Source organism: Miscanthus floridulus, chromosome 15 (assembly GCF_019320115.1).
Source record: "Miscanthus floridulus cultivar M001 chromosome 15, ASM1932011v1, whole genome shotgun sequence".
NCBI classification, from domain to species: domain Eukaryota; kingdom Viridiplantae; phylum Streptophyta; class Magnoliopsida; order Poales; family Poaceae; genus Miscanthus; species Miscanthus floridulus.
The window spans coordinates 2,755,687-2,768,110 of NC_089594.1; the positions used below are offsets into that span (position 1 = coordinate 2,755,687).

Below are 12,424 nucleotides of genomic sequence, written 5' to 3' on the forward strand. Positions count from 1 at the left end.
AGGTGGAGCGAGGAGATAATTTGTGGGGAGCTGTGGACGAGAGGTTGGGATAGCACGGGCAGCCAAAAACTCGAAGATGAGCGTAGGAGGGCTGTGTGCCATGGAGAGCAAAAACAGGTGTACGGCCGTCTAGAGTCTTGGTTGGGTGACGATTGAGGAGGTAGGTGGCAGTGTGAAGTGAGTCAGCCCAATAGACAGGAGGAAGACTGGCTTGGAACAGAAGGGACCGCATGATGTTGTTGACGGTGCGAAGAGTGCGTTCAGCACGTCCGTTCTATTGAGAGGTGTAGGGGCACGACATTCGAAGAACGACTCCATGAGTGAGGAAGAACATGCGGGCCGAGGAGTGGTCAAACTCGCGGCCGTTGTCGCACTGAACTGCCTTGATGGAGGAGTCGAACTGCTTGTGCACATAGGAAAAAAGTTAGAAATGACATCGAAAGTATCAGATTTAAGGCGTAATGGAAACGTCCAGGTGTAGTGAGTGCAATCATCAAGAATGACTAAATAATATTTGTAGCCTGACACACTGACAACTGGAGACGTCCAAAGATCACAATGTATTAAATCAAAAGGACGAGTAGCACGCGAGTTTAACACACTAAAGGGTAGGCGCACATGGCGACCTAGCTGACAGGCATGACAAACATGGTCTATATTGTGCTTATTACATGAAATTGCATTGGAGCTAATGAGCTGGGATAAAGCCGCATGTCCAAGATGACCGAGGCGACGATGCCAGAGGGAGGTGGATGATGTGGCGGTAGCGAGGACAGCAGTGGTGCTGGAAGTGCTGGGAAGAACGGGTAGAGGTCACCTGTGCTATTGCACCTGGCGATCACGCTCCTTGTCTGAAGGTCCTTCACAGAGAGGCCAAATGGGCCAAACTCAATAGAACAATTATTAGTAGTAGTGAAACGACGTACGGAAATCAAATTCTTAATAGTGTTAGGCAACACTAAGACATTAGAAAGAACAAGTGGACGTCGTATAGTGGAAAAAGAGATGTAACGGGAAGCGAAGCTCCGTTACCAACAATGATAGATGAAGGACTGGATGACGATGGAGGGTGAAGGGTGTGGAGAATACCAGCATTGTTAACCATGTGAGCACCCGCACCGGAGTCAGCATACCAGTCAGCTGGTGGAGGAGGTGTCAGTGTCATGGTGTTGAAGTTGTGGATGAGAGCGGACGGGTCCCAAGACGTGCCCTGCATGGGCGTCCAGGGCTGCTGCTGCTGCTGTGGTGGCGGTGGCGCTCCATAGCCGAAGCCTGGAGGAGGGCCAAAGGTGTACGGCTGCTGCACGTGCTGCTGCTGCGCGGTGAAAGCAGCCAGCGGAGGACGGTACGGCATCCCGGAACCGTTCGGTGGACACGGCCAAAACTGGACGTGACCCGCCCATGGGTTGTAGAATGGCGCTGGTGGACGAGGGCCACCGCTGGTGGTAGAGGCCGCCTGCTGCTGTTGGTTACGGCCACGCCCGCCGCAGCGGCGGCCGGAGCGCTGGTGGCCGGTCTGGCCGCCGTAGCCACCCTGGCCGTTGCTGGGCTGGCCGTCGTGGCTGTGCTGGCCGCCATAGCCGCCCTGGCTGCCGTGGCCATGGCCGCCGCGCCCGTTGGAGGACCGAGGAGCGGCGACGAGGGTGGTGGACGTGGAGGAGGCCGGCGGATCGGAGGCCTCGGCCGCCTCGTCGGCCGCCTCGCCGGCGGCGATGTCGTCGAGGTCGATCTCCTCGAGAAGGAGCAGCGTGCGTGCCTCCACGAAGGTCGGGAACGGCTGCCGTAGCTTGATGTTGGTCACCATAGGGCGGAACTTGCCGCTGAGGCCGCGGAGCAGCGTGAGGATGAGGGTGCGGTCGCCGACCGGATCGCCGAAGTCGCGGAGGGTTGCGGCCATCGTCTTAAGGCGGCGGCAGAAGTCCGTGATGGAGGATGATCCTTGCTTCGCCGTGCGAAACTCGGCGGACAGCAGTAACGCGCGCGATTCGCGCTGGCCAAGGAATTCGTCCTCGAGGTGAAGCCTGGCGACGTGGGCGTTAGGGTTCTTCAGCATGGTGGACTGCTGCAGGTCGGCGTTGATCGTGTCGTAGATCCACGTGAGGACAGTGCAGTCCATCTGCACCCACGCCGGCCGATCGGCGTTGACCACGTCGGTGAGAACATGATCGGTGAGGGCATACTTGCCCAAGACGACGAGGAAGAGGGCACACCAACGGTTGTAGTTGTTGGCCGTGCGATCCAGGACCACGGGCACGAGCACCTTGATGTTGAGGACAGCAATGGCGGCGGCGTGGACGTCGGCGTGCTTGGCCTCATAAGCATCGAGGGCAGCGGTGCGAGCGGCCTCGGCTTGGCGACGGCGGGCGTCCTCGGCCTCGCGTTCAGCGTCGGTCTCCGCCATGGGAACGGAGCAGGAGCCGGCGAGATGCAGCGGCGCGGTCGACGCGTGACGGAGTCCTAGGCGAGATGCAGCGGCGCGGTCGACGCGTGACGGAGTCCTGGGGGCGCGTCGCGGCATGTCGTAGTGTCACGCGGCGCGGACGTCCGATCGGGCGGCCTGGCGTCGGGCGACCGCGATCCGGCCGGGCGAGTACCGAGGATCGCGTACGTCTGGGCGATCGGGCGCGATGGCGGCTGGTCAGGCGACGGAACAGACGTCGTTGGTGGCCGGCGAGGGACCTCTGCGGCGGCTGGGGTGATGCGTCGCGCAGCGCGCGGTCGCGGGGTAAGGCCGGCGATCGAGATCGCGGCGGCGGCGGCGCGGCGCTCGTGATGAAGAGCAGCGGCGCGGCGCTAATTGCGGAAGCGAGAGGAACGGAGATCGTAACCGTCTCGTGATACCATGATAGAAAGTAATTAGGGTAATTCTCAATGATTACTATGAATGATCAGCGTACATATATATATAGGCATTGTGGACATGCCCACTTGCCATATTACATTCCAACAAATATTGTCCTACAATAAAAGTATGTGTGTGTATATTCAGAACATTTGTGAACTAAGATGTAGTTAGTTGTACTACAACAATACAAATAATTAAATAAATGACCCTGAAACACAAGATTTGGAATTTACATTTTCTATTGCAGTAATAAAACTTGTTTCAAAAATAAAGTCCAATAATCCATGGATCCCAAAAGGAAAACTGATCCATAGTTTCAAATTAAAAGAAATCCAATAATTCATGGTTATACTTAAATGAAATCCAAAACATTAGCTAGGAGTAGATCTGACCGCATAACGTAGCTATCGTCCGATCTGATCCTCACTAATAAGCCAATTTCAGAAATCCACGGTTTCAATTCATAATTATTCCAGCAACATATAGTTTCAAAGAATTACGGTAATATGTGCTTATTCTTGAAGGAAATCCATACCCCTATTTCTCTAGTCCCATAACCGTAGCTAGCACACTCAGCTAGCGGACTTTATCCGATAATAATCCAAAATTCCTCCCAAATTCCTCCACAAGAGCAAGTTTAAGAGCAGCTGAAAACATTGTAGCAGCTGGTTTTTTTGTGAGAGAAATATACTGCTTTGGCTAGAAAAAAAAACTGGCTGGCTAGCCGAATGTGGGCAGCCGAACAAGCCGCAAGATCACGACCGGAGACGCCATCGCCTCTGCCCGAACTCCACCTCCGGTGTGGCTCATGGAATGGAAGACATCCGCCCCTCAATCCATGAACAACAATTGATGATCAGTATAGAAAATTTTGGTAGAGAGACAAGTAGAAATGCGTACAACACGTCGCTAATTGTCTCCAGATCGGGATCACGATTAGAGGCGCCTCCACCTCTCCCACCGTCTCCACCCCCGCCCCCACTCCTGCTCATGGAAGACATCCGGCTCAGCGCCGACCACGCTCAGGGATGTGGAGGGAATCCTCTCCCATTCGCTTGTTGCTCGGCTTGGGAACCAAGAAGGAATCAATGGAGGGAGGGGGAGGGAGCAAAGTTTGGGCCTGCTTGGTTCACATCTAAAATTTACCATGCCAAATATTTAGTAAGCCATAATTTTGGCTAGTATATTTGGTTTGCTACCAAAATTTGCGATCCTCTCACATTTGACTTGCTAAATTTATGATATTTTTTTTGTTTAATTTTTTGTTACCAAATCTTTGACATGATAAATTTTGATGATAGACCAAGCAAGTTCTTTGTCTGGGCAAACGGCCTGCCTGGCTGTCATACTAGTGCTGCTGCTAATAGACCATAGCCGAGGAAATGCCGAACCGACCCCATGTTGAGCTGCCGCTGCTGCTGCAATGCAGCCGGCCCATTTTTTACCCATAGGCTCGAGTGCCTGCACTGCGTGCTTTGAGTACAAATATGAGAGATATGTTCCCAATTCCCAAACAATCACACAAAGCCAAGAATACAGAAGAAAAAGAGCTGACCAAACAAATAAAAATTACAGTCCATAATACTAAATAATTCATTGACATTTTGATTGAAGTCTAGTTAAAGTTGTAAATTTGGTCCTATGGCAATCAAGCGAACATTAAATTGTAAATTTGGTCCATAATACTAAATAATTCATTGACATTTTGATTGAAGTCTAGTTAAAGTTTAGAGACTTTCACCATCAATAACTTTTCAAGATATTTCATTTATTTCAAAGAATAAAATTATAGTTGCAAATTTAACTTGAAAAAACTTTATAATCACATGCATTTGTTATATGTAATAATTATACCTCAATAGAAAAGGTGTCTTATTTTTTATTGAGGAAATATTTTTCTTATTTAACTTGTACTAGTACGTTATTGGCTTGTTCACACAACAATAGGATATGGTTAATAAATTTTGGCAGCAGTTCAAATAAGAAGATTAATCTACTACCCTATACAATAATTCATAATTGTAAGTGATAGTGAATTATATAGACATGTTTTTTTTAATCAAAGTATGCATACTCACTTAGCCATATAAATGGGGGGGGGGGGGGGGGGGGGGGGGGGGGGGAGGGGAATCCTCCCCACCTGACTTTATTGAATTATAGCATAATTACACAGATGATTACAGGAGTTTTGGGAGACTTGATACCAGTTTGTGGCCTATATTACATCTGAACCATTGTTCACCAAGAGATCGAATAAGATGCACCAAGATTCAGTCACCTTCTTGCTCTTCTTGGGCATTCTTGCCTTCCAGTTTGCAGCTTCCGCTTTGCAGGATAGGAGTAAGTTCCTCAGGCTCTGGTGCTCGTTCCGGAATACGACACCGTTCCTTCTTTTCCACAGTTGCCAGCAGCATAAAGAGATAAAGGCACTGTACTGTTCTTCAGGGCAATTGGGTAGCTTCTGAATACAATGCAGATGATTTGTATGGTTGTTTTGAGGTGCCTGCATCCCAAGAGCATTCCAGAACTGTACTGCAATCGGGCAGTTGAAGATGATGTGTTATGGAGATTCATCAGGCGCGCCACAAACCAGACAATTTGGAGAGTCCACGACCCTTTTTCTGAATAGGTTGGACCTGCACTGTATTCGGCCTTTGGACAACAACCAAATGAAGAGTTGTACCCTCGGAGGAGCCGCATTCTTCCAGATGAAGGTTGAGGCCGGGTCATTGGGCTGTCCCCTTGCTTTGAGTAGCTTGTAGATGGTTGACGTGTCCAGCTTATCCGGTGATCGGCTGAAAGGAGATAGCCTTTTATCCGGAAGTGCAGAGAGTGTCATTTGCTGGATGAGCCCAATCAGCAGCTGCAATTCCTGCTGAGCATGCGGAGACAGACGGTTGACGAAGGCCCCTTGTAGGTTGAAGGCAACGGAGGCATCGGCTTGTTGTCAATGATGGTTAATCGGGTCGCGATCGCCCTGGCGGAGGTGGAAGCGGGAAGGAGGGAGGACCGGAGGAGGCATAGGGTGGACGCAGTTGGCGATGGCGCAGACCGAGCCGAGGCAGGCAAAGCGTGGGAGTGAATGCCCCTGTGGTTATATATGTACTTCCTGTGTCCCTTTTTATCGTTCTCGTTTCCCGAAAAATCAAACATACTTAATTTTAACTAAATATATAAAATATTAATATTAATAGTACATAATTAATACCATTAGATAGATCATTAACCTATTTTCATAACAAATTTACTTAGAGATATAAATATTGTTAATATTTTCTATAAACTTTGTTAAACTTAAAAAAACTTGATTGACATGATACCCACGGCGACACTTAAATAGGGGCAGAGGGAGTATACGTGAGGGCGATGGAGCCGCGTTGATGGAGACAGGTGAGGGGGAGGAATAAGATGAGATCGCAAGCAGCGCGTCAGGGGCGCTCGGCGAAGTCCCAAAAACACTCGGTAAACTCTTTGTCGAGTGTTACACTCGGCAAACTTGTTAATAGCAAATGCTAGTTTGCCGAGTGTTTCTTTTTTGTCAGGCACCCGACAAAGACGTTGACGAGTGGAAAAAAAAACACTCGGCAAACTTTTTTTTCAAAAAAAAATGAAAAAAAAGGCACGCCGACACCACGCCCGCACCACCGGCACCGCCGCCGCCACCGCCATCCACGCCTGCCGCCGCACCTGCACCACGCCGCATCCGCCTCCGCCACCACACCCCCCGCCACCGCGCCGCTGCTCTCGGCCAGGGGGCTGCAGCTCGCCCCTAGCCCGCGCCGCTGTCCCCTCCGCCGCCGGGCCCCCTTCCTGGATCTCGCCATTGGGGGAGGGAGGGAGGGAGGGGGCGGCACCGTCCACCGGATCTCGCCGGTGGGGAGGCCGCGCCGGGGACGAAGGTAGGGGGGGCCTCCCCGGGGACGCTGTGCGAGCCGCCACGCCTCACCGGTTCTCGGGCTGCCATGGTCCGCGCTGGTTTCGCCGCCACCTAGGAGACCGCGCAGAGGGTATGCCAGTGCCACCGTAGTGGCCTCCCGGGGAGAGCCGGCCGCGCGGGTAGCACGGGGAATCGGCCACACCGGGAGCCCACCATGTTGGTGGAGACGACGACGCCCACGGCGATGGAGAGCACCGGGAGCCGGCCGCGTTGCCTCTCTGCTGCTGCTGCTGTGCTGCATATTTGGGGGAGAAATGTGTGAGCCCTTGTTTAGTTGGACCCCAAAATCCAAAAAGCTGCTACAGTACCTGTCACATCGAATGTTTGCGGCCCGTGCATGGAGCATTAAATGTAGACGAAAAGAAAAACTAATTGCACAGTTTGGTGGGAAATTGCGAGACGAACGTTTTAAGCCTAATTAGTCAATGTTTGGACACTATTTGTCAAATAAAAACGAAGGTGCTACAGTAGCCCAAAATCCAAATTTTGCAAACTAAACAAGGGCTGAGTGGATGGAGAGGAGGAGAGATGGCGTAGAAAACCGGTGAGTAGTTAATGCATGCGGCCATCCATGCTTTGGTTTGAAACTGACAAGGCCTGCTGCTTTGCTTTTGACTGCCAATACTTTGAATCCTGAGCGCACGTGCTCCACCACGTATTCAAGTCATGGGCGCGGGGAGATATTTTGTCTGGGAAATTGCACCCTGAGCGCACGTCCTCCACCACAGCTCATTTTTTCTTCTCCTTTTTTTTTCCGAGTATTCTAGATCTGAGCACTCGGTAAAGTTTTTTTTATTTTTTTTCTTCTCTTTTTTTCAGAAACATTTTATTTATTTGCCGAGTGTTTTTTAACACTCGGTAAACCACCTACTCGGTAAAATTCATCTTTGTCGAGTATTTTTTTTTTTGCTGAGTGTTTTTAGCGCAGCACTCGGCAAAAAACTTGTTTGCTGAGTGCTCGAGAGAATACACTCGACAAACATAAAAAATACTCTGGCAAATTTGAGGATTCCAGTAGTGTGTAGTAGGAGCCGCATTCTTCCAGATGAAGGTTGAGGCCGGGTCATTGGGCTGTCCCCTTGCTTTGAGTAGCTCGTAGATGGTTGACGTGTCCAGCTTATCCGGTGATCGGCTGAAAGGAGATAGCCTTTTATCCGGAAGTGCAGAGAGTGTCGTTTGCTGGATGAGCCCAATCAGCAGCTGCAATTCCTGCTGAGCATGCGGAGACAGACGGTTGACGAAGGCCCCTTGTAGGTTGGATGCAATTGCCTGCTGAACGGTGTCATCCTTCCTAGTGCAATGAGAATATAGTCTCGGGAAACGATCAGCAAGAGCATCATCCCCATTCCAAACATCGGTCCAGAAAAGAGTGGTGCAGCCATCCTCTATCTGAACTGTGGTTATTGCTTGATACAGCGGTAGCAACGATCGCAGTAGCACCCAGTGATGGCCGAGGTTATCACAGCGCATGTTTGCGATGTCCGCTCGCTGCCTGATCAAGGCAGCCCAAGCTGAAGAGTGTGCGCAATGTAGGCGATGAATGAGATTGAGAAGTAGGCAGATGTTCTGGGTCCCTAAATCTCTGATGCCGAGGCCCCCCAACTCCTTTGTAGTGCAGACATTGGTCCAAGCTACCAGGCACTTTGCCGCAGACGGCTCCTTGTTGCCTGACCAGAGGAAGGATCTCCTGCGCCTGTCAATCAGCTTGATTACATCCGGAGGCACCTGAGTTGCTGACATTATGTAGACTAGTTGGCTGTCCAAGACCGAGTTGATGAGAACCACTGTACCCGTGTTGTTAAGAACTGAGGCTTGCCAAGAGGAGAGGAATCTGTCAGTTTTGTCGACATAAGTGGAGAAAGCGGACTGAGGGAGCTTCGACACTGACAGAGGCAGGCCCAGGTAGTTTTGGGGGAAGGATTGCTTGCTGCAACCAATAGCCTCTGTACACTGGTCGACAAGATCTGCATCCATGTGGATATGCACAAGCGTACTCTTTGAGTAGTTAATTTTCAAACCAGTTGCCTCGGAGAAATTGTCAAGGATTGACTTCAGTTCTTGAGCAGCTTCAAATTCACCTCTGAGCACAATCAAAGTATCATCGGCGTATTGCAACACACAGCACGGTGCATCTGAGTCAATCGGGTGTCTTATCCTGATCGCCTGTTTGATCATAGCTTGCAAGGTATCAGCCACCAGCAGGAACAGATATGGAGATAAAGGATCTCCCTGCCGTAGACCACGTTTGCAATTTATCCATCTTCCTGGGCATCCATTAACCAGTACCGCCGACTTAGAGGATGATAGCATGTCATGCATCCAGGTTCACCAAAGTTGATTGAAGCCTCTGATTTGCATAATTTGGTTCAGTCCCTCCCAATTTACTGTGTCAAATGCCTTGGCAAAATCTAACTTGAGAACAAGTGCAGGCAGTTTCCTCTTGTTGCATGCCTGAACCACCTCAGCCGCGAAAACAAATGTATCTGAAATCGACCTCCCTTTCAAGAAGCCCGTTTGATGAAGGTCGATCATTTTACCAATTTCTTTGTGTAGTCTTCTTGTGAGCACCTTGCCCAGAAGCTTGATAGAACAGTTCTGGAGGCAGATCGGGCGGAAGGCATCCACGGCGGGCTTCTTAGGAATCAGCACCATGTATGACCGGTTGATCCTTTCAAGTTGAGCCTGCCTCTGATGAAAAGCCTTCATGAACCTGATGATGTCCTGCTTGATGACCCCCCAAGCTGCCCTGTAAAAACAAGGTCCGAAACCATCCGGGCCTGGAGAGCTGTGTCGATCCATCGTTTTCAGGGCTTCCAGTGTTTCCTGCTGGGTGAAGGGAGCCGTGAGATCACTAGAAGACTGATGCTGATTGTGGAAAGGGAGCCTACGTCGAAGTTCCACACAGAGGACCCTGCTGGCTGTCCTATGATTGTGCTGAAGTAGTCCGTTAAAGCTTGCAGCTTCCCATCATGGTTGGCGATGGTTGTCCCTTGAACCTCCACGAACAGGATGTTGTTGCTGCGCATGCGTACAGTCGCCTGCGCGTGATGGAAGGCGGTGTTTGCGTCGCCCTTCTTCATAGCGCGGAATTTGCTTCGTTGCTTCCAGTAGGCAGCTTTGTCGACTGCCTGGGCGAGGGAGTCATGACAGAATCTGCGAGCCTGTAGTTCATCAGTAGACAGAGGCCGCTCCTCCTCAAAGGCGTCAAAAAGTTTAATTAGGAATTTGCAATTAGGGACGACGTGGTGAGGCGCCCTGTAACGCCGAGACCAAACCTTTGTCGCCGCCCTGGTCGCTTTGAGGCATGCTGCCAGTTGCCCCGCCGCGTCGTTGCACCTGCTTGCCTGAGCCCAAGCTGGGAGAACAGAAGGGAGGAAGGACTGTCTGTGCAGCGAGGCATTTTCGAAGCGGAACACACCTGGGTTTTGGGAATGGTGGTGTGCATAGATAGCAGAATTGGTGTATGATCCGAAGTCGGTTTGGCCTGAGGGATGAGCGAGGTGGTGGGGGAAGTTGTTGTTTGTTCAAGATTGACCAAGGCCCTGTCAAGCTTGGCAAGAACCGGGGACTCTTGGCCATTAGTCCAGGTAAGGCTGCGACCGAGCAAAGGGATTTCCATGAGCCCAAGCTGGCTGATGGCGTCATTGAAGGCACGGATGAGCGAGTTGTTGATGTTATCATTGTTTTTCTCATCCTCGGACCGGATTAGATTGAAGTCACCAATGATTACCCAAGGGCCAATGAGACCAGAAGCTGTATCGACAAGCTCCTGAAGAAAGGAAGTAGGGTGGCGGTGATCGGAGGGCCCGTAAACACTGGTGACATTAAGTGAGTAGTCGGAGAGTGTGCTGTTAAGAGAGGTTGTAGTGGAGTAGGCTCTTTGAGTGAAGGCAGTAAGGCTCCAAAAGAAGGGGTTCCAGGTATAGATGGCCATCGGGCCGTGCCGGCCCGACGCGGCGTCGTGCCGTGCCGTGCCTATGGCGTGCTCGTGCCCGGCCTCCGGCCGAAGGCACGGCCCGTGGGCCGTTTGGCCGTGACGTGCCGCCCGTTAGGCACGACCATTTTCACCGGGCCGTGCCGGTCCATAGCCCGGCTCACAACTCATAACACAAGGACTAAGGGACAAAAGACAAGATTATATCATTATATGAATATGAGCTGTTTTGTGCAATGCTGCCTCATTAAAAACCTTTCTAGGTAAAACTCACCCTTGTGAGAAACCCTAGAAAGGAAAAAAGAGTACAGCCAGCTCTAAAGTGTCAAAGTCTTAGTTCTTCTATCCTATTACAATAGCAACATCAGTGGCAAAGTCATTGTGACAATGTGACTTAGTGAGTTCACAGCAGCAAAAGTTATATCCTATTACAATAGCCAACTGCCAACATCAGTGGCAACATTCATAGTGACTCACTGTCTCACTCTGTCGTCTGTCACACCAAAAGTACCTGCAAAATTGTACAGAAGCAAGCAATGTTACTGAACTTGAATGTAAAGAAGCAATATGTAACTTGAAAGTTTCAGTTGAGTGAGTGACTACCTCTCCTCTTCTCTTCTTCTTCTTCTATCCACCACCAGCAGTACCGTCGTTGTCGCTGCCTTCGCCTTGTTCATCGAGGAAGAGGTTCTTGAATGCCTCCTCTAGGTCCAGGTCCTCAGGTGTATGTTGTTCCCTTCTTGCACCTTGCTCACAGTCCTTGATGCAGGTGAGCATCTCCACATGCTCAGGCAACAAGCGCCGCCGCCGGTCTTTGAGTATCCTAGATGTACAACTAAAACAAGACTCGGAAGAGATAGTAGATACAGGGACAGACATGATATCTCGAGCCATAATAGATATGATTGGATAGGTTAGCTTGTGGTCACGCCACCAGAGAAGTATGTCAAAGGATTCCTCATAACATGTGACAGGGTCACTGTCCAAGTAAGCTTTGAGCTCACTGACAGCAGATGGAGTAGATGAAGATGAGGGGGAACCGACAGGGGATTCACCAGGACCTCCAAAGATCCTTCCCCATGCCTGTTTTGTCTTACTAGAATGAGCTGAAGGCACTGAAACCCTCTAAGACCTAACTGCACCAAATTTTTATTCATACTTGGCAAACAATCTATACAATTCATCTTTCACATCACCATAGTATACACTATAAATGCATCCAGTTGCCTTACCAAGCAATTCAAGCACATTAAAGAACCCTTTCATCTTAGCTCTAGGATCAAGAATGAATGCATATGAATAAATCAGTGGAATTTTCTCCCAATATTTAAGGAATTTAAGCTTCATAGGAGTAGCAATCATTCTAAAATTAGCATCTCTTTCAGCATTTTGCAAATGCTCAGCCATGTCAAGCATATGGTGCAAAACAAGTGGAGCTGTGGGATAATAAACACCAGACAGGACAACCGTGGAATTATAGAAGAGTTCCAGGAATATCATTATTTGTTCAGCAACATACCAATGCTGTGCAGTCAACAAAGTAGAACCATAATTAGAGGTAATGAACACATGAAAGACTTTCTTGTATGACAGCAAGTGTTTGAGCATCAAATAAGTAGAATTCCATCTAAGATCCATATCCAAGCCAAACTTTCTAGGTCTAAGACCCTGAGCAATGCAGTAGTTCTTAAACAATGCAATTCTTTGA

General features: G+C 49.9%; 2 protein-coding genes across 2 annotated transcripts; both read right to left on the reverse strand.

Moving 5' to 3' along the window:
• Nucleotides 1-274: 274 nt before the first annotated feature.
• Nucleotides 275-2,401, reverse strand: LOC136506831 (uncharacterized). Its single transcript, XM_066501742.1, has 3 exons — nt 1,103-2,401; nt 672-860; nt 275-400 (listed from the first exon to the last, which is right to left on the reverse strand). Exons 1-3 carry the CDS (start codon nt 2,399-2,401, stop codon nt 275-277), a joined length of 1,614 nt encoding a protein of 537 aa, XP_066357839.1.
• A 7,185-nt stretch (nt 2,402-9,586) lies between these two features.
• On the reverse strand, nt 9,587-10,716 carry LOC136506832 (uncharacterized). The gene is made up of 2 exons (XM_066501743.1): nt 10,201-10,716; nt 9,587-10,126 (listed from the first exon to the last, which is right to left on the reverse strand). The coding sequence occupies exons 1-2, from the start codon at nt 10,714-10,716 to the stop codon at nt 9,587-9,589; spliced, it is 1,056 nt and encodes a 351-aa protein (XP_066357840.1).
• Between the last annotated feature and the right edge of the window lie 1,708 nt (nt 10,717-12,424).